The 21,424-nt window shown below is 38.2% G+C and overlaps 2 protein-coding genes across 7 annotated transcripts in view; one reads left to right on the forward strand and one right to left on the reverse strand.

The window, feature by feature from the left end:
* Positions 1-698: 698 nt before the first annotated feature.
* FBXO48 (F-box protein 48) lies at positions 699-6,096 on the reverse strand. 2 transcript variants are annotated; one of them, XM_081942103.1, is made up of 4 exons: positions 6,013-6,096; positions 2,981-3,339; positions 1,824-1,923; positions 699-721 (listed from the first exon to the last, which is right to left on the reverse strand). In XM_081942103.1, exons 2-4 carry the CDS (start codon positions 3,305-3,307, stop codon positions 714-716), a joined length of 435 nt encoding a protein of 144 aa, XP_081798229.1. In that variant the 5' UTR covers positions 3,308-3,339; positions 6,013-6,096; the 3' UTR covers positions 699-713. The 2 variants fall into 2 exon arrangements, with proteins under 2 accessions (XP_081798229.1, XP_081798228.1); XM_081942102.1 differs by lacking the exon at positions 699-721 and having other exon boundaries at positions 1,347-1,923.
* An 85-nt stretch (positions 6,097-6,181) lies between these two features.
* Positions 6,182-21,424, forward strand: part of APLF (aprataxin and PNKP like factor) — a 34,035-nt gene continuing 18,792 nt past the window's right edge. Inside the window, exons 1-5 of one of the 5 annotated variants that reach the window (XM_081942094.1) lie at positions 6,182-6,309; positions 12,785-13,055; positions 16,437-16,608; positions 18,693-18,814; positions 20,814-20,889. In XM_081942094.1, the coding sequence (XP_081798220.1) occupies positions 13,027-13,055; positions 16,437-16,608; positions 18,693-18,814; positions 20,814-20,889 (399 nt within the window). In that variant the 5' untranslated portion in view covers positions 6,182-6,309; positions 12,785-13,026. Of the gene's footprint in view, positions 6,310-12,784; positions 13,056-16,436; positions 16,609-18,692; positions 18,815-20,809; positions 20,890-21,424 lie in introns of all 5 variants that reach the window. The other 4 variants (XM_081942092.1, XM_081942093.1, XM_081942095.1 and 1 more) reach the window with 4 other exon arrangements.

Here is a 21,424-nt window from a genome sequence, read left to right on the forward strand (position 1 = left end):
TTGAATTAATGTATAAATGTTCTATTGGTTCTATGGCGACCTAGAAGTAAGTTTAACTTAGCTCAGCCTATATAAGCATCATCCTTCTACTAAGAGAAATCCAGAATTCCACAGTCCAGAAGTTCAGACAAAATAAATTTCAGATGCCAAATTGAGCAAATGATTATGATATCTCACTTATACAAACTAGAAATAATTTGCTTGTGTTATTGTTTACCTTCAATGAATGTATTAAATACAATCTGAAGCTTTGGATGTTACTACACTGTCAGATGTTAATACATTTGTAAGAATGCTAACCCAACCAGAGTGCTTATTATTCATTTAATATTCTCTGGTTATAATTTCTGATAATCATGTTACATATTTTTCTGTATTTTAAAGAATTCAAATTCCTCAACATTAAAAAGTTAAAAAGAAAGAATGGAAAGAAACAGGTCATTGAAGTGACACAAATGGAATACTTCAAAGAAAGCTTGTGGAATACATTTTCCTCTCTTTCCCTCTTGTGCCCTAAAATGCCTCTTGTACAAGAGGAAACTAAGCCAATAGGTGATCTTACACAGCCATAATAGAAATGGGCCATGATAACTACAACAAATGAAGAAAGGAATTTGCAATGCTCTTGCTATATCCCAGTATCACAAAATTTATCAGATCCTCAATCTTTGGATACGTACCAAAATTATGTTGGGGTCTGGTGGGGAGTAGATTCAAAGATCTGCAGTTGAAGAAATAATTGGCTATCACAAAATATTGTTTTTGATTCTATCAACCCTTTCAGATTTGAAATTGCTGTGAAAATATCAGTTGCTTCTTTTTTTGAAGAGATGTAATTTTTTTTGTTCGTTTGTTTAAAGTTGACATTATTGGTCTATTGCACTTAGAGGGAAATGTTTGTGTAATTAATAGACTATGAGTCTAGTTCTCACTAAGGTTTTGATATGACTCATTCATATATTTAATTCTCATGAGTTTGGTTTGTGACAAAATAATAAGTATTATCTCTGCAGAAAGTGTTATAATTTTCAGATGATATTTAAAAAAATGAATTCTATTCAACTGTCTAAAAGACATATCCTATGTGAATTAGGCTTTGTGGGTAAAAAACCTAAAGTATATCACAATTTTGAGAAATGATTTTAGATTTTAATCCTAATCTATACATCTATACATACACACATGTATAGGCCTATTTTAAAATTTAAAAACTAAAGTGGAATTTAATTTCAAATCAACACCTATAATTGCAATCTTGAAACAAAATGTTTATAAGCAGATAAATCAGATTAGTCAACCATTCTTTATTTTGATCAATGACCAAAAATAAATCAAACTGTTCAGCAAAGATCTTCTAAATCAATGCACTTTAAGGATAAATAATCTGTATCCTCCATAAATTTTACATTACAATTTCCATCATTTCCATTAATGGACTTGCAAGCTTGCATTGAAAGGAATAGCAGTTCTAATCATTTGGAAGGGCCACTAGACTAGGCCACCAACTTAATAAATATTTGACATTATTTATAAAGTGCTGTTAATGAGCATCAAAGAACTATTTGTGCATATAGCATTTCAAATTTTGTAACAAAGAATTAAAATATTTACAGTTCTGGACGTGTAAAATTAAATAAACATGTATAAAGCAGCCACAAACCAAACTACAAATGTAACACATATACATATGCACACAGGCACACACACATACACAAACATGTATAAGCACACACAAACTCCTCTCTAATTTCCTCTGTATAAAACTCTTTCTAGTTCAGCTTCCAAGATTTCTCCCCAGGTATCCACATCCATAGGATACATACATTTTTCTGGTAAATTACTCCGTGACTGAATATTGCTATATTTTCCACTCAGCCATTCATACTTTACTTTGCTTTTCCAGTAGTTTCTATGCAGCGTGACCTGATAAAAGCAATTAGAGAAGAATAGGAAAGAGATATAAATAAAGATACTTATGTATAAAAAGCCTTCTCTTGTAAGCAATTCCATAATTAGTGGGGTGGGAGGTAGAATCAACTCTCATCTTCTTAAAAGTTGGCTTCAAGACAGATTATTCCAATTGGGATTAAGAATAAGATTAAGAATAATTTCACTATGTGAAAACTCTGTAAACTCCTTTCATTAGAAAGGACATATCTATTCCACATCATATAGTTTTTGTATTTGATTGCAAGTCTTTGAAACCAATATTTTAGGGATGATTTATTCTAAGAAAAAAAAGATTAGAATGGACTTCTAATACATTGCTGCCCACTAGTGATTCATGGAAATGATTACATTCTCATGTTAGAAGTTTCAGAGTTTAAACCAGTGACGGCGAACCTTTTTGTAAACATGTGCCAAAATTATGTGTGCACACACAGTAGTGCCTGTGCCCCACACCCACAATGCAATGCATCCTGCCCACCTGCAGATGCATGCATGACCCCCCTGTGCGGCAGGGGAAGTTTTTGCCCTCCCCAGGCTTCAGGAAAGCCTCTGGAGCCTGGGAGGGCAAAAAACAGGCCCAATGGGCCAACCAGAAGTTCAGAAATAATCTGTTTCTGGCTTCCGGAGGGCTTCCGGGGGGCGGGGGGCAAAGAAGGCCATTTCTGCCCTCCCCAGACTCCAGAAAAGCCTCCAAGGTCATTCCAAATTTTTGGTTGGCCCGTTGTAAAATAGGTATGTTAAATAGTTAAATAGATCTTTGATCTATAGTGGTTGCCAATTGTTTACTAGACATAACTTAAGGTGCAAAACCTTAAAAGCAATTGCTTACAGAAATACAGTATATTGTATACTGTCATATTTCTTTCTAGTTTTGTCAAAAAATAAGGCAAGTAACATAGTCTTATACTACAGATCAATCTGCCAAGTAAAAATCCTAAAAACTTGATGAATTTCAACTGTGCCAAAAGACTTAGTGATACAGTGCATGAGATAGAAGAAATCATAATAATCAAGCCTCAATTAAACTTACCTTCCATGAGTACCCTTTTCCTCTGTCACCATCAACCTCTCGCTGACAGACTGCTCTTATATTTAAACAGTGGTGTTTCCATAAATCATCACAATGCTCAATGGTTTGGTTCCAGCTTTTGCAAGTTATTGCAGCATTGCACAAGCTGTGAATGTCAAGTTTGCTAAAAATCTTTAAGCTGACTTCTAGTGGAAATAGTTTCACAAAATCCTCTTGACTGTTGTGTTTCTTCAATTTGGAAGATTTAAAGAACAATTTCTTATAAGTAGTTGTTGCAACAGTCTGCTGGTTTTGTTTAGATGATTTCTGTTTAGACACTTTTTTCATAGTTTAGACTGTTTAAATACCATTCAGCCTTTCTGGAAAAAAAATAAAAGTATCAGAAATGAAACTGTAATCAACTTTATTTAGAAACATTTGCTGCTACTTAATGTCATTAAAACACTATTTCTAGTTAAATATCAGTGCTAAAATATCTCTCTATATATAGCGACTGTGAGCACAATCATTTTGGGAATTTTGGCTTTAATACTACTGCTTATTGTTTTCTCTGAATGATACTTTGCCTTTCTTAAGGAACATATGTATAGGGGTGTTTGTGTATGTGTGTGTCCCCACAGAAGTAGGCATATTTTTTTCTATTCAGTTAAAATGGAGCATCTTGAAGTGATACACTAACTGAAAAGTAGCAATTATACAGAGACAAGTTTTCCAATCTGAGCTAAAGGAAATAATTCCTCTCAAATATTTGTACATACACCTGAGATATGAAACAATTAAGTGGACTGTATTGCTTCAGTGTGAATATGAACCTGGAAAAAAGGGCAGGGTATAAATCAAATATACATTATTATTACTTTATTAATACACATTACTTTAATATTTTACTTTAAATAATATTTAAATAATTAATTAATTAATAATTACTTTATTTATACACATTACTAATAGACATTATTACTACTTTATTACCAACACACGAAGAAATGAAAAATAAAAGATCATCATAGTAAACCATGGTTTACATGGCGATCTTCCCTTATTTTTTCACAAGAACCTTGTGAGATAAGTTAGGTTGAGACCAACTGGTCCCAAGCAACTGGCAGAGAGTAGATTTGCAATTGGGCCTCCCAAGCCAAGCTTAACACTTTCATCCATATTCATATAAACTCCATTGTAAGTCAATGATCCTACATAATGGCTGTAGCCAAGGCCTGTAAAAGTAATCATCAGAATCTGAAGATATATGATAAGATAAAATAGTATAGATAGGATAGGTTTATATGTCAAAAAACGGATTTTCTGATTGAACCAATAACTAACATTCTTAAAGTTTTGAATCTTCAGAGTTTTAAATGACTTCTGCTTCCTACATAAGATTCCTTCTATTACTGTAGCTTGACAAATTTGGTAGTGTGGTTGGGAGGAAAATTTAAGTGATGCTGTAAATGATCTTCAGCCATTCTTCTAAAAAAAGAGACACACCTTGCCCATCAACTAGCCAAAATACTTTTTTATTTTGTCACAAAAATGCCGGTTAAGGCTTTTGCAGCAAGATGGTGAAAGGGGGAAACCCCACAGAAGCCTGGAATGTCTGGTGGGGCTGATACTGTGTTGTAACCTAGCATTTCAACATCAGGGGAAAATGCATGAGTACAGGAGCTTGGCAAGAGAGACTGATTTAGTAATAAGCTAAGAAGTCTTATATAAATGTAAATAAATTTCATCTGGTACCAAAAGAATTGGTAGTTGTTTTGCACAGTCACCCAATAAGCAGTTCTTTAATATTAAATGCAATGTGAAATGGAAATATTGAAATGTAAGTGCTGGAGTCCTTGACTGTTGTTTCCCTAGGATTTAAAATTGGGTGGCTTAAAACATTTGGGGGGGGGATTGTTACAATGCAAAGCAATTAGCAATGTAACCTTCATAATTTTAAAGGGATCAAAAACTATGTTTCTCTCTTTGGGAGTTAGTGACTTTGAACAGTCTTGAGGATTCTTTCCAGAATATTTTTTTAAAGTACTGAATCTTACTTTTTAATAATCATCAAATTTACATACACCTCAAATAAAAATTTCATGCACTGAATTAGAAAAAAACACAATCAAATTAAACACACTAATTAGCTCCCTCCTGAAATATATAAGTTTTTTATTTGCACAGTTGCAGCTGGGCTGTAATAAAAAAGTGAATATATATATGTAGCTTAGGGATGGAGTCCTTGGCACTCCCATAAATTTGCACAATGGGTTGTGTTTGTGGGTGCATATACAATTGTTAGGAATGGCAAACTTTAAAGGAGACTATTTGTAGTTCAGGGTTGCAATGAGGGATCCTTGGTGCTCTCTGAGCTTGGTTGTTTTCTCGCATATGTTTCATTACCCAAACTAAGTATCATCGGTGCTGTTTACTGGGGTAATGAAACATCTGCAAAAAAACAACCAAGCTCAGAGAGCACCAAGATTCCTCATTTCAACACTGAGCTACAAATATTCTCCTTATTGGATTGAGAAAGATTGTACATCTTTGTTCTCAAACAGGTTTGGGAAAATTTTGGTGTTCCAGAAATTCCAATTAACCCCAGCCTGCTGGAGAGGGAGGATTTCGGCAACATTTGGAGGGTCATGGGATTGAAATTTTCACTTTTAAAAGATAAGATACATGTAATTCTGTATCAACATCTGTTTTGCAATTAATAAGTTGTCTTCTCTAAAACATCTGTTTTGTTAAGGAGCGGGGGACGGAGCACCAAGGACCTCTCATGGCGAACAATGGATATTATGACGAGAAATTTGTGCACTTGCCACACCAGCTCTGTATAATTTTACGAAACTGAAAGGAATTCGCCTGAGAATGTACGTCAACAGATTACCACAACCTCCTCGAGACACCTTTGTTCCCAGTGACTGCTGGGAACCCCATTCCCGAATACCCTGTCGCCGCTATTTAATTGCCCCGCTCCGCCCTATTCGGTGATTGGATACAATCGCGACGTCACCGAGGAACGCAGGAGGCTCGAGGTCGCTCACCTAGTTCCCGGCCCTCGGTTTCCACTAACGGTTTTAACGGCTTCTCCATTCGAATTTGTTTATTTACTTTTTTTTCTTCCTTCCCCATTGCAAATTACGTAACCAGGGATTCCCGTAACACCCGCCTTTGCCGATAAGCATTTTGGGAGGTGTAGTTTGGTGCCGAGGCCGGAATTTGCGTAGTGGATTTGTGGCGCAGTCATGAGTGTGTTTCTCTTAAAAGGCAGCGAGCTATTGGTTACACCGGAATGGTATGTTTCAGTTCAGCAGCTAGGAGGAATATATACAAGAAGGACGGTACGTTGCTATTTTTTCTCCCCCCTTGTGGAATTTTGCATCCGGGGGGAAGAAATGCGAGAGGCCTGTTACCATATCTGGGTTTCAATTAGTGCCAGTGGACGCCCTTTGCCTTTGCCGCTGCCGCTCGGGGAGTCAGTGATAGCAAGAGGCTCTATTTTGGGGAGTAAGTGCCACAACAGGTGCGCCAAAGGAGTGCCAGTTTGTCTTAATATTTTTGCGTAGTTGGCTGAGAGAACGAACGGCACTGGCAGCGAATTCAGGAGCGATCGATTTGTGGGCAAATGAAGGAGAGATACACTCTTCCGTCCATTCGCGAAGTTTACCTTTCCTTCCAAGACGGCTTTTTACTGAAACAAATTTGGGTACCTTTTACCTTGATGGAGACTTTTCAAGATTTTTGGCATGCTTTTACAGAGTACTACAGCGTCCTTTACCTAGCCATGCATTCAAAGCAATGAGACCCACCCCGCTAGTCTATCAGGGGGCTTGTCTTTTGCAAAAGCTTGGTGAAGTGAAACCATTAGCCATTTTGTTTGCAAGCTAACAAAAAAATAATAATGGAAAGATGGAAAGGCTAAAAGAAGTGATGTTGCTTGATTGAGCCACTTAAGAGTACGGTTAGAGGAATCCAGATCATTGCACCAGATCCAGGGTATATAAAAATCGATGATTTTTTAAAAATAAAAATCATATTTTTAAATTTAATTCGGATTTTTTAAATTTAAATCAGGTCTTTTAAATTTATCATTTATTTTAATAAAATGCTTTGAAGTAAAAATCTAAAGATAGTTTTCTATTTAAGATACATTATTAATTTAGTTTATTCAGCATGAAATGGACCTTAGTTATGTAGCATGAGACTGTATATTCTGCAATATTTACATTTTTGGTAGACTCATTCAATGAATCCAAGCTCTACAAGCTGAGATAACATGCATTGTATTGATGCATTCACACAATTTCACAGTAACCATGAGATAAATCATAAAATAAAGTTCAGGAATATTCTTTTATCCCATTGTTTTGCAAATCTATGTACACTACAAACTGTATGATTGTTTGAAGATAAATGCATCTATACCACCAGGTTCTAAGCGTGGGGAGGAAGGGTAAGCAGTAAAAATGAAAGTGAAACCTAAGCAGCTTGTAAATATAACATTAAAGAGCACCTGTCATTTCAGATCCTTCATGGCAGCGCCTGTTACTGGGCATCCACTCACCTGCTGCCTGCCATGTCCCTCCCCTTGTGTCACTGCTGCATCACCAGTTGTCCCATTAATGTGAATGGGACTGTTGGTGAGTCAACAGTGGATCAGAGGAATAGCAGCTGTGGGAAGAGATGACAGTTGCTCTTTAAAAATTATGATTTAAATCAGGTTGATTTAAATCAAATCCACCCTCACCAGATCCTACATGCACATTGTAATTTACATGTAGAATACACATTTTATTCCCACTGGGTAGGGCAATACTTTTAGAGCACCTGATAACTTTAATATAGCTTGTATTGTGGCTTGGTTGACATTAGAAGAATAATTTGGGGTTCCAACTTGAGCTGGGGTTTGATTTGAGGTGCTCCTGACCAAGGCTTTGATCCTGATGTCATTTGAAAACCAGAAAGGAAGATTGCCCTCAGATATGTAGATTCCTTGCTAGGTGTGGATTTATTATGAGGATATGATTTATTCCCTTATCTTGAAAGGATTGTATAGCACAGGGGTCGGCAAATTTAAACACTCAAAGAGCCACAAAGGTCCTAACCGGAAGCCCCACGGTTCAATTTTGGAGCTGATAAGAAGTCCGGTTATCCCACCATAGAGTCTCCTAGTCCTTTTTCCTCTACCTGTCCTAACCAAAAGCCCTATCAATTGTGGTGTCGATCAGCAAAAGGGAGCCGCAGCAGAGGGTTGAAAGAGCCACATGCGGCTCCAGGGCCACAGTTTGCTGACCCCTGGTATAGCATTTGGTTGCAAAATGCAAAGCCCTGAATTTAATAGCAGTTCAGCCATCAGGTTTGCTGGAGGTTCACCCCCTGGTAACCACCTTAAGTCTAACTTCTAAAAGAAGCAGCAAAAAGTAAAGATTCCAGAGCTGAATGCAAATATTCTTCCCAGAAATCTCTGATGCTATTCAACTACAACCTCAGCTCCTAGGTGCCTACCTTGCTCCACTTGACAAAATATCAGTCCTCATGAGTTGCCAGCAACCTCTGTTGCTATGCAAATGCAGTGCAAATGCAACCAGTTACTCTTTGTTTTTATAGTAATTTTATTAAAGTGTATAATTGCAGTGGTAAAAGCTAATTCAAACTATAAAGAAAACTAGTGTAGAAAATAAAAATGGAAAAATGGAAAAGAAAACCATGTATGTAGCAAAGAAATTACAAAAGTATTATCCTTTCAAAACTTCAGACTGGATTTGAGAAAGATGACTGTTCCCTCCTCTACTAGAGTTTTGAAGTGGCAGGAGACTGGTTGTCTCCTTGTGAGTAACAGCAGTCTGAAGTACTTACCAGAGTTCTCAAGTCTTCTGTTCCTGTTGTGAGGAATGATCAAAGAGACTTGGTGTCTCTTCATTCCACTGCTGTCATCAGCCTCTGTTTTTCACACAGCCATTTTCACTCTACCATTTCTTCCACAAGTAGCCTCTTTGAATTAATTCTTATGGTATCCTCCAGCATGCTAATTCAAGGTTGGAATCTCTTTTTGAGTTCAGAAGCATACATATGTTCATTATAAATTCAAGAAAAAAATAAATATTTCTGATACAAATAAACATTTAAAGGCATATAAAGATGTAAAATGCAAAAAGAAAAACCAACGTAAGCAATAAATATAGATGGATAACCATGAAATCACAAATAGCCAGGTTTACCACTGGAATAACATCTCAGTTTTCAAGTTGTTTCTGAAAGTTATAACATTTTCTTTAACAAGAATTGTTGTTTTGGACATTTTTTATTTCATCAACCCTTGCAATTGTATTTTCTAATTTGCAGATTACAGTTTACTTTCAGTAGTTGAATAGAGACTCATACTGATAATATGCTAGGCGTTTGATTGAGTACATATATCGTATTTTCCACTAGAGGTCACAATATGCAAGTTCTGTGTAGGAACCTTGTCTTACAATTGTACTTGTTGAAGTGCATATTGTGTATTATAGTTATGTATATAACATACTTGAAATTATAATTATATTCACTATTTTCTTTTTAGTTTAATAACAGTTTTTAAAGTTATTTAGATCTGCGTAAATCTAAGTGGACGACCAGAATAAAAGAAACCATAAGACAATTAGTTATACCGTATTTTTGTGTTCAGATTTTATGGATCACAGTTGAAATCATTTAGGAGTAATGCTGCTTATTGCTTGTATTTTGATCCATTAGCCATGATGTAATATAGATCAGTGATGGCTAACCTTTTTTGCATCACGTGTCAAAAGTAGGAGGAGCGCAGGGGTGTGCGTGCGTTCCCACACCCATAATACTATGCGCACGACACCCCCACCCCCCGCTTTTGGCACACTTTTTTCACCCTCCCCTGGCTCCAGAGGCTTTCTAGGAGCCTGGGGAGAGCAATAACAGAGGCTCCAGGGGGTGAAAAACAGAAGGCTCCAGAGGGCAAAAAATGGCCCTACGGACAAACTGGAAGTCACTTCTGGGTTGCTCATAGGGCCATTTTTCGCCCTCCAGAGCCTTCAGGGAAGCTCCTGAAGGCTCCAGAGAGCAGAAAATGGCCCTACGAGCAAACCGGAAGTCACCATTCCCAAACTTCCAGGTTGCCCATAGGGCTGTTTTTCGCCCTCTGGAAAACGGATTTCATGCATTGCTGAAGTCCCCTGGGCTCACCTGCATGCACGGGAGCTTCAGTGGTTCCTGCTTCCGGTTGACTGATGCAAGGCCAGCAACTCCAAGAGGGTAGTGGCCATACATCCAAGGGTCATCCAGTCGCTCAGGTGGTGGCAGTCGCCGGCACTGAGAAGGGGCTCCCTTTTCAGGGATCCAGAACGCCTTGTTATAATCATGGACACCCACCTGTATGGCTGGGGTGCTCATTTTCAGAAACATGTGACGCAGGGCAGGTGGTCGCCAGCGGAGCTTGCCCACAACATAAATTGGCTGGAGCTCAGGGCAGCCAGGCTGGCTCTTCGACATTTCTGCCAGTACATCGAAGGCGCGCACGTCCTAATACTGATGGACAACATTGCCACCAAGGCGTAAATAAACCATCGGGGCGGGAGTCAATCAAAGGCCCTGATGTTGGAGGCAGAGGCACTCGGGCATTGGGCTGAACACCACCTCGAGTCACTGAGGGCGGATCACATTTTGGGGGAAAAGAACGTAACTGCAGACTGGCTGAGCAGAACTACAATCAGCAACTCGGAATGGCGACTCCATCCGTCTTTCTTTTACCAACTATCTGAGAGATTCGGTTTTCCGACGATAGACCTGTTTGCCAGTCTGACAAACACATATCTTACCCGGTTCTTTTCGTGATTCCAGTGCTCTGGGGCGGAAGGGACGGACGCCCTTCGATGTCACTGGCCTCTCAGCCTTCTTTCTGCCTTTCCACCTCTAAACCTCATTCCCCAGGTGATCAAGAAAATCCTGCTGGAGGGTGTGGAGGTGCTGCTGGTCGCACCACATTGGCCGAGGCGATCCTGGTTCGCCGACCTTGTCGACCTGTCAGTGACCAAACACTGCCGCATTCCTCAGGAGCAGATCTCCCTCAGCCAGGGGGCCATTCCTCACCCGGATCCCCAGTGGCTCCAGTTGGCCGTCTGCCACTTGAGGGGGACCTCCTGAGGCAGTACAATTTCTTGGACAAGGTCATCCGCACCATCCAGGCATCCAGACACGCTTCCACTGTGCACATCTATGATGCAACCTGGACAGCTTTTGCATCTTGATGTCAGTCTCGTCACATCATTGCCATGCAGCAACTATCCCGCAAATCTTTGAATTTCTCCAGGACGGACTGGATAAAGGTCTTGCCCCCAACACAGTGCGGAGGCAGGCGGCCGCCTTGGCTACCATATTGTCCAGAGATGACACTATATCACTCAGCAGGCATCCCAGGGTCCGCAGCTTCCTGAAAGGAGCTACCAACCTATGTCCCCCGATGGTGCACTGGTACCCGACGTGGGACCTGGTTTTGTGCCTGCATAAAGCTGGCTTACGAACTCGTTCCTCCTCACATAACCACTCATTCCACGAGGAGAGCTGCGACTTCAGCTGCTTGGGCAATGCAAGCGCCCATTAAGGAAATATGCAGGGCAGCAACTTAGTCCTCGACATCTCCATTTATTTGTAACTATAAATTGGACTCCTTCACAGCTACTGAGGCCTCCTTTGGGAGAAGAGTTTTGCAGTGAGTTCTTGCAGTTCCGGAACAACGGGACATTTCTTCTTCCTGCCCTGGGACTATATAGCTTGGGTATGTCCCATGCTTGGACACTCCAAGCAGCGTCTAGGAGAATGACCATTGCCTTACCTGAATGGTCATTCTCTAGGCACTGCAGGAGTGTCCAACCCCGCCCTGGGGTACTCTAGTGGAGCCGTGTTATCACTTCTGAAGACATAGTCCTCCTCCTTATGACATCCTTCCAAATTACACCTCTTTGTTTTTCAAACTGAACTCCAAATGGAGCAGGAGGTGTGGCTACACTAAAGATTTAAGCTCAGTCCTTGTGCAGCAAGCTGAAGTTAACCCATGCTTGGACACTCCCGCAGCGCCTAGAGAACGACCATTCAGATAAGCCAACAGTCATTCTCTTTTCATTTCCTAAGGATCTAGTGAATATATTTGTGAGGCAGGATTGAAAGAATAGCTGTTTATCTTCAGTAATCCAATAGTCTTTAGTTTCCTTATTTCCACTATAGCATGAGCATTCATGGTGGGCAAAAAACATATGTGTGTCATGATATTAGCAAAAAAATGTTCTGGTTTGATATCAGATGTTATATAATTGTGCCATTTGTGCAAAACAATCATTTGATACAGAGGTGGGTTTATGCCGGTTCATCCCAGATCGGACGAACCAGTAGTGGTGGCGGTGGGAAGCTCCTCCTACCCGCCTGGATGCTTCTGTGCATGTGCAGAACTTCATGCGCATGAGCGAACCAGTAGTAAAATAAATTGAAACCCACCACTGATTTGACATCATCGTGGCTTGTGATAATTGTTGTTCAGCTCCCCACAAGGGAGCCTGAACTTCTCTGTAGTGGCATTTGGCAGGAGTGTAAATTGATGAAAATACCTCCTGCAAGGAATTTTCTTGATCCTGTACTAGTAAACCTTATTTGTGTCTGTGAATGCAATTAATATATAACAAGCATTTTCTCACTGTAGTTTAAAATAATCATCTCTCCTAGAACAAGCTGCATTGTAATGGAATCAGTGTTCATTAATTAAATCTATTATGTCCTACAGTATCTTCACTGATATCTGTACTTCTTAATTGGCAGGTCCATGTGAATCCTTGCTTTTAGTGGCCTGTTGAAGATGATCAGCTATTTCCATTGGACAGAGATAAGTGGCATTAGTTGTGTCCAAGTGGCAGTTCTTCTCTGTTGGTAGACAAATATCTTCAAGAATCTGTGCTCCACTGGAAAAGGAAACCAACTAAAATAATGAGATTTGATGTTGAATCAGTGAATTTCAGTGCCAAATTGCCTTCTACAATATAGTCTGATATGCAGTATGCTAAATGAGTCAAATTATGTTTGACTCATTATGGTAAGTGGTAGCTATTCTTTATCTCATGTTAGCTGTAATTGCAGGTATTCCTTTCTTCTCCATAAAAAAATTAAGACGAATCTTGTAACAATTGTACATATGCAGAATGTAATTAGAGATTTTGGTATCTATATATACAAATGATTTATATATACAGTACTGTGCAAAAGTTTTAGGCAGGTGTGAAAAAATGCTGTAAACGAATGCTTTCAGAAATCTAAATAATGATTGTTTTATTTCTGTCAATTTTCAAAATGCAAAGTGAATGAACAAAAGAAAAATCTAAAATCAATATTTGGTGTGACCTTTGCGTTCAAAACAGCATATTCTCATAGGTACACTTGCACAAAATCATGGATTTTGTAGGATTATAGTCAGGTGTATGATCAACCAATTATACCAAACAGGTGCTAATGATCATCAATGTCACACATAGGTTGACACCCAGTCATGAACTGAAACAGAAACAGCTGTGTAGGAGGCTTAAAACTGGGTGAGGAACAGCCAAACTCTGCTACCAAGGTGAGGTTGTTTCATGTCATGGCAAGATTGAGCACAGCAACAAGACACAAGGTAGTTATACTGCATCAACACGGTCTCTCCCAGACAAAAATTTCAAAGCAGACTGGGGTTTCAAGATGTGCTGTTCAAGCTCTTTTGAAGAAGCACAAAGAAATGGGCAACGTTGAGGATCGTAGACGCAGTGGTTGGCCAAGGAAACTTAGTGCAGCAGATGAAAGACACATCAAGCTTATTGCCCTTCGAAATCGGAAGATGTCCATCAGTGCCGTCAGCTCAGAACTGGCAGAAACCAGTGGGACCCAGGTACACCCATCTACTGTCCGGAGAAGTATGGCCAGAAGTGGTCTTCATGGAAGAGTTGCAGCCAAAAAGCCATACCTCTGACGTGGGAACAAGGCCAAGAGACTAAAGTATGCATGAAAACATAGGAACTGGGGTGCAGAAAAATGGCAGCAGGTGCTCTGGACTGAGGAGTCAAAATTTGAAATATTTGGCTGTAGCAAAAGGCAGTTTGTTCGTCGAAGGGCTGGAGAGCGGCACAGTAATGAGTGTCTGTAGGCAACAGTGAAGCATGGTGGAGGTTCCTTGAACGTTTGGGGCTGCATTTCTGCAAATGGAGTTAGAGATTTGGTCAGGATTAATGGTGTTCTCAATGCTGAGAAATACAGGCAGATACTTATCCATCATGCAATACCATCAGGGAGGCGTATGATTCCCCAATTTATTCTGCAGCAGGACAATGACCCCAAACATACAGCCAAAGTCATTAAGAACTATCTTCAGCGTAAAGAAGAACAAGAAGTACTGGAAGTGATGGCATGGCCCCCACAGAGCCCTGATCTCAACATCATCGAGTGTGCCTGGGATTACATGAAGAGACAGAAGGATGTGAGAAAGCCTACATGCACAGAAGATTTGTGGTTAGTTCTCCAAGATGTTTGGAACAACCTACCAGCCTAGTTCCTTCAAAAACTGTGTGCAAGTGTACCTAGAAGAATTGCTGCTGTTTTGAAGGCAAAGGGTGGTCACACCAAATATTGATTTGATTTAGATTTTTCTTTTGTTCGCTCACTTTGCATTTTGAAAATTGACAGAAATAAACAATCATTATTTATATTTCTGAAAGCATTCTTTGTTTACAGCATTTTTTCACACCTGCCTAAACCTTTTGCACAGTACTGTGTGTGTGTGTACGTGTGTACATATGCTGGTCTTGTTATATTTGGGTCTTTTCCCATGTAAGATTGAGATTGTCTTGGCAATGTTTTGCCAAGACAATCTCAATCTTACATGGGAAAAGACCCAAATACAACAAGACCAGCATATCTACACCCATGAAAACCTATGAATATATATATCAATCAATCTATCTATCTATCAATCTATCTATCTATCATCTATCTATCTATCTATCTATCTATCTATCTATCTATCTATCTATCTATCTATCTCAATATACATATCTCAATATCTATCTATCTATATATATCTATATATCTCTATCTCTATACACACACACACACACACACAGATTTTCATGGGTGTAGGTACATACATACATATATATTTATATTCAATGTTCTTGTTAGATAATTGAAATATCAGGTTTTTTTTTCAAAATGAAAAAGTAACGAAAATTGTAATGACAGAGTTCAAGGACAACACTGCAACAAACTTCTGTATAGTATTTCTGAGCAAAAGAGATATTTTTTTTGTCAAAAGTTCATTCCAGATATAGAATGAAGTAGGAACATTAGCTTCACTAAAATAGCAAGGAATAATTACCTTACATTTATAGGGCATTAAATTCATATTATTTAACACAAAATATTTATTTTTCTCCTCTCTGAACAGCATTTGTTTTGTACTAAAAAAAAACGGATACTGTAGCACTTGTGTACATGCCTCTATTATCATGGAACAACTACCAGAAGTTTATATAGCATATGGATTCATTACATTGTATTGTACAAATTCTTTAAAATGTATTCTTTGGAACAGGCAAGAGCACATATGAAGCAACCATCCATTGTTATATTTTCCTGGCTTGCACAGCTGTTTTGAAGCAGCTTCCAGCTGTCCCTTGGCACATGCAGAACCACTTTGTATAGCAGCAACAATGGTATAAGCTTTCCAAGCAGCAAACAAGCCTGGAAAAAGACATAGCTCCTTTAAGATTAAAGAAAAAAAGCTGCTTTGGATTCCAATATTTTGAAAGATTTGCACATTTGTTTAATCTACATTTTTCCATAATTCATATTAGGACATCACCAGTTTTAGGCAACTTTAAAAGAAAAAAACTTTAGGCACAAAAAAAAATCTTCCTTCAGTTCCAAAGTAGGGGGCACTATAATGTTTAATGTTTAAGACATGGGTTTGCATTCATCTATAGTTTAAAAGCAGAATTTTGAATATGTTGCAGGTACTGAAATTAGGCTGTGTCAAATATTTAAATGTTTCAGGATACATCCAGGACTGCCTTGATGTCTTGTAGAATTATTGAATTTGTTTATTTCTTCAATCTATGTTGGTGAATTTGGGCTGGTCACTTCCTCCCAACCTTAGAAGAAGACAATGGCAAACCCTTTCTGCAATCTTGCAAAGAATACTGTAGGGATTAGTTGCCAGATGTCAAAAACTGACTTGAAGGCACAAAATAAAAAGGGTTAAAACAAATAAAACAACTGCAGCAACAATAAGAAACAATAAAAATAATTCAACTGAAATAATATGAGCTCCTGATCATAACTTATATATAACTTACAAGTTTATATTTTTAATTCTTCATTTCTTCTACTAAGTAATGTATAGCAATCTGTGTCAATCCGCTGCCATTAAGAGGTTTATTATTTGCAATAGGGAAAATGATAATCGTGGTGTAGAAGACCTACCAAATCAAATCCCCACAACTCTGCAGTCTACCATGATATCTCACAGTCAGCCTTCAGAACAATCAACAATCTCTTCTAGCAAAAAACAACTTCCAGAAGTACATTCACTTATGGAAAAAGCAACCGAAATCCCAGAGAGGGTAATTTTCAGTTTTGGTGTACTGCAATTTTATTAATTGAAAAGTTAAATGAATTTTATGATGAAGATGTTTTTTGCATATAGTAAGAAATATGAGGTTATAGAAAACGTATTTTCAGAGAAGTTGTAGTGGCAGGGCTGGACCAGTAGGGTAAAACAGGTCCCCAACCCCCAGGCCATGGCCTACTACTGGACTTTGGCCTGTTCAGAACTGGGCCACATGAGTGGCAGGTGAATGCACATGCGCAGCTCCACTTGTTCAAATGGAAAGTGCCTGCCACTCACATAGACCCCCCCACCCCCCCGCTGGGTTGTCAAGCCAGAAAGGTTGGGACCACTGGGCTAAAACATAGATCTCAATCTATTATCCAGGATGTCCTCAGGTATTACTGCCTGTCTTCCTATGCCTCTATGCAATATAAATTCAAATCCAGACAGGTGAATGTGAATTCTGTCTGGATTACTAGTTTAAATCTTGTGATCACAAGTGGCATCTCAATAGAGGTTGTTTTGGATGATGTTATTTCTGTCATATAAAGAGTTGTTATCCAGTGAAAGAGGTTGAAAATATATCTCTTTACTGAGTGGAATAGTCTTTGTTGAACTTGCTGGGAATAACGTTTTTGGAAGTATTTGTTGGGGCTGGAGAATAAAAGCAACATGGATAGGGAGCAGTACTATATTATGGGAGGGGAACTTTGTTATTAACAGAGTTATGAAATGTCTAGCAAGGGATATTTTATAATCCTCCCCTCCCCCCTCTTGAGAACCAGTTTGGTCTAGTGGAGGGGTGTCAAACTCAAGGAAGGGCCGGGGGCAGGATCCGGCCCATGGGGGCCTTAGATCTGGCTCATAGGGCTGCCCTGGAAACAGTGAAAGGCTTTCCTGCAGTGTCTCTATCAGTGAAAATGGAGCTCCGGAGGACTGTGTGCAGCCCTCCTGAGCTCCGTTTTTTTCTGGCAGAGGGTTGCAGGAGGCTGTAGCAGCCAAAAACAAAGCTCGGGAGCCTGTTTTCTCTGGCAGAGCGCTCAGACCACCACAGGTGCCCCCGATAAGAGTGATGTAAAACTGGCCATGAGCACACTGGCCACACCCATTCCGACCCCTCGAGGTTAAAAACAACCCTGATGCGGCCCTCAATGAAATTGAGTTTGACACCCTTGGTCTAGTGGTTAAGGCTTCAGGCTAGAAAGTGGGTGACTATGAATTCAAAAGTCCCACCATAGTCATGAAAGCTGGCTGGATGACTTTGGGCTAGTCACTTTCTCTCAATCCAGGTCAACTCACAGGATGGTTGTTATGGGGAAAACAGGAAGAGGAAGGTGTAATAAATATGTTTGCCACACTTTTACATGTGTTACTTGTAAAAACAATAAAGGCAGGATACAAATAAATGACTCTTGGCAGTTTGCCTACTCTGAATAAAGAATAATACCAAGAAACAGATCATAGTCATCAAGAAGAGAACAGAAACCAAATCAAACAACAACAATAACTTGTAGCCCTCAACTTATTATCACAATTGAGTCCGGAATTTGGATTGTAAGCTGTTATGGTCATAAATTGAGTTATCACATAACCAGACCCAATTTTACAACTACTTGTACAATGGTCACTGAATTACCATGGTCATTTAGCAAATGATTTGCTTAATGCCCATGGCAAAACTGGCACAAAACATCACATGACTATGGGAGCTACAACTAGTCATAAATGCGAGGCAGCTGCAAGGCACCTGAATTGCTATCACATGATTGTAATGGTGATGCAGCAATTGTAATTTGCAACACAGGTTATTTGAGTCATCATAACTTTGGATGGTTGTTAAGCAATTGATTATGAGTCAAGGACTATCTGTACTCTCCTCCAGGGCCAGGAAGAACAGTTAGGTTTTCAGGGACTTTCAGAACATCCATATATGAGTTGACTAGCGCATGATGCAGTTGCATAAATATAGGAATATAAGGTATATTCTAACAATATTATGGCAATTATGGAAAAGAATTATCGTTGATCTCATCTGCATTATTGTTCTTTGTTTAATCCCTGTGCAAAATATGTAACAATATATTTACTTTTTTTTAGTTTACTCTTCCTAAAAAAGAGGAATCAAGACCTGCTCAGCGAAAAAGACAGCTTCCAGAATGGATGCTGCCAGCAGATCTAATGGTTTCAAGCCAGTCAATCTCAGCCTCTAAAAATGGTAAGTATAGAGATAGATTTGCTATGGAAGTCATCATGGCAGTTGCCTTTACTAAATTCTCCTTTTGGAGTTTGGAATAATAGAAATGCATTTACTTTTTCTTGAGATTCGATACTGTGTCAGCAACAGAATTGAGATATGTAGTGATAAGATAAGATCAGCATAATCAGGATTTTATACTATGTTGATTATAAATTATTGTTGTTGCTTACTAATATAGAACCAACTAACTATATTTCTAATTACCATATTTTTCTGAGTATAAGACGCATCTTTTTCCCCAAAAAAGAGGGTGAAAATCTGGGTGTGTCTTATACACTGAATACAGCATTTTTGGCCTCCCGAAACCCCACCCCCTTCACAAAAATAGACCTGCAGAGGGTTTGGGAGGCCTGCAAAGTGCTCCTGGGAGCTGGGGAGGGCAAACACGAGCGAAAAACAGGCCTTTTTGGTCATTTTGTGCTGTAGAGGAGCACTCTACAAACCTAAAGGCTATTCATGCCCCCTTTTTTTTTTTCGGGCCATTTTTTGCTCATTTTCCCCCCAGCCCCCAGGAGCACTTTGCAGCCCTCTCAAATTCTGCATGCTTCATTTTTCACAAAAAAACGAGGCGTGCAGAGGGTTTGGGAGGCCTGCCGAGTGCAAACACATTTTTTTAAAAAAACTACCTCTTCAAAATCTTGGTGTGTCTTATACTCTGAGGTGTTTTATACTCCGAAAAATGCAGTAAGTAATGAAATGGTAATCAGACATCATATTGATGGTGGCTCCCATTAAAAAAACCCACACACTATTATTAGTTGATTTTCTTCATCTGAAAAAGGTTTTGAAAGAATAATGAGTAAAGTTTCTTCAATAATATATTCTGTTTGGTATAGTATTGAGAGAGAACAAACCAGATTGTATCTGAATTCTAATGTATTGGTAGGATTATTTTAAATGTAAACTGCATTTTAAGAATTTCAGAACATCAGAAATTAAAATAATAGTTATGTAAACAGAAGTTGTAAACTCTATATCCTTAAACATGCATACATCAGATTGTACAAAGGTATAATTAATATTAGTAGAATGTTTACACATGAAAAACCTTATAGAATCTAAGTCTTCTAAATAATTGCTTGTCTGCCTAGGTAAGGATGTATTTAGTAATGACTGTTTATGTAAGTTACATTGAGCAGTCTTAAAGTCTTAAAATATTTTTTTTTCTTATTAATATGATAATCCAAAACCAAAATGCATTTTTTAATCTTGCTTTGAATGGAGCCAATATACTTTCCATATTTTGTAGCTTTTATTATAAACCAAGGAGAATGGTTCTGAACATTGATAATAAAAAAGACAGTTAAAATTAGTATGCAGTAGTCGCTAATAAATTTTTTTAGAAATAAATCTCTGACTTTATGAAGAAGAGGGGAAGAATTTTGTCACTGATACAGTAGGGTATAATTTATTCATTAAAACACGCTCTTTAAGTAACTAAAGACACACTGTGAAAATTGTGTCTGTTACAATGATGAATGATGAATTACTTACTACATGTAAGTATTGGTGGAGTAGCGTAACCTATAATAGTATTTTTCTACCTTAGCAACTTTAAAATATGTAGACTTTAACTCCCAGAATTCCCTAGCCAGCATGAGGTACACTGACCTATAACATATACATAAAACTACTACATACATATAGACATATAACTATATTATAATTATGTGTGTGTGTGTGTGTGTATGTATGTATATATATATATATATATTACACACAGAGACAGAGATTTTTGGGTTCTTTGGTAAATCATTGTTTTGTCTCATATTAGGTAATTATTCAGTTTTCCATAGTATTTTACAAATCTATAGAATTCGTCTTAAATAAACAGAATGTTGATACATTGTAATTTACTTTTTTAAAATATGATAGTATGAAATCTTTGTAATTTGTGCAGTTATTCATAGCTTAAATGATAAAATTGTTCATCAGTTGTTTTTTAAAATCAAAATAGGTAGTAATGAAGAAGAAAAGCCAGGTGTAAGTAAAAAGCAGAAAATTCTTGAAAGTGAAGATTCTGCCCTTCTAAAAGAGGTATGTTCTATTTTTTCAATTAATACTTCATATTACTAATATAGAAGCACAAGACTATACTAGGTTTTGCTATTCTGTTCATAGAAATGCATAATGCTTATAAGGAAGAACCTTATCGGTAGAGAAACAGCTATCAAATATCAGGCCAAGAGGGTGATTTGGTACAGTCCATATGTTCATCCTGTTTTCTATTTCTGAAGCATATAAAAGCCAATTCATTCATTTCAAACATGTTCCTATTTTCTTCTATCTGATGTTTTGTGCTAATTTTTTTCTCATGAAAGTCACTGACTGCTTTTCATGCTATTAGAAAAGTCAAAAGTGAGGTATACATTCAGATATAGGCAGAATCTCTTTTTTTATCCTAATGCTGGTGACCCCATGGAAAGGACTGGTGAAAAGGGCTCACGGACCATTGCCTAATATCACTGAGAATAGCAACCCATTTCATTTCATACAATTGGCCATTATATTCTTACATACTACTATATTCTTACATACTACTCCTTAATGAAGCTGTGAGTTACAAGAATGC

This window comes from Natrix helvetica, assembly GCF_964273705.1.
Source record: "Natrix helvetica genome assembly, chromosome: 2".
Classification (NCBI taxonomy): domain Eukaryota; kingdom Metazoa; phylum Chordata; class Lepidosauria; order Squamata; family Natricidae; genus Natrix; species Natrix helvetica.

Coding starts and splice junctions, on each gene's coding strand:
- FBXO48 (XM_081942102.1), bottom strand. CDS start 3,307: ATGAAAAAAGTGTCTAAACAGAAATCATCTAAACAAAACCAGCAGACT. Junction 1,924..2,980: donor GAAAAGGGTACTCATGGAAG/GTAAGTTTAATT, acceptor TGCTTTTATCAG/GTCACGCTGCATAGAAACTA.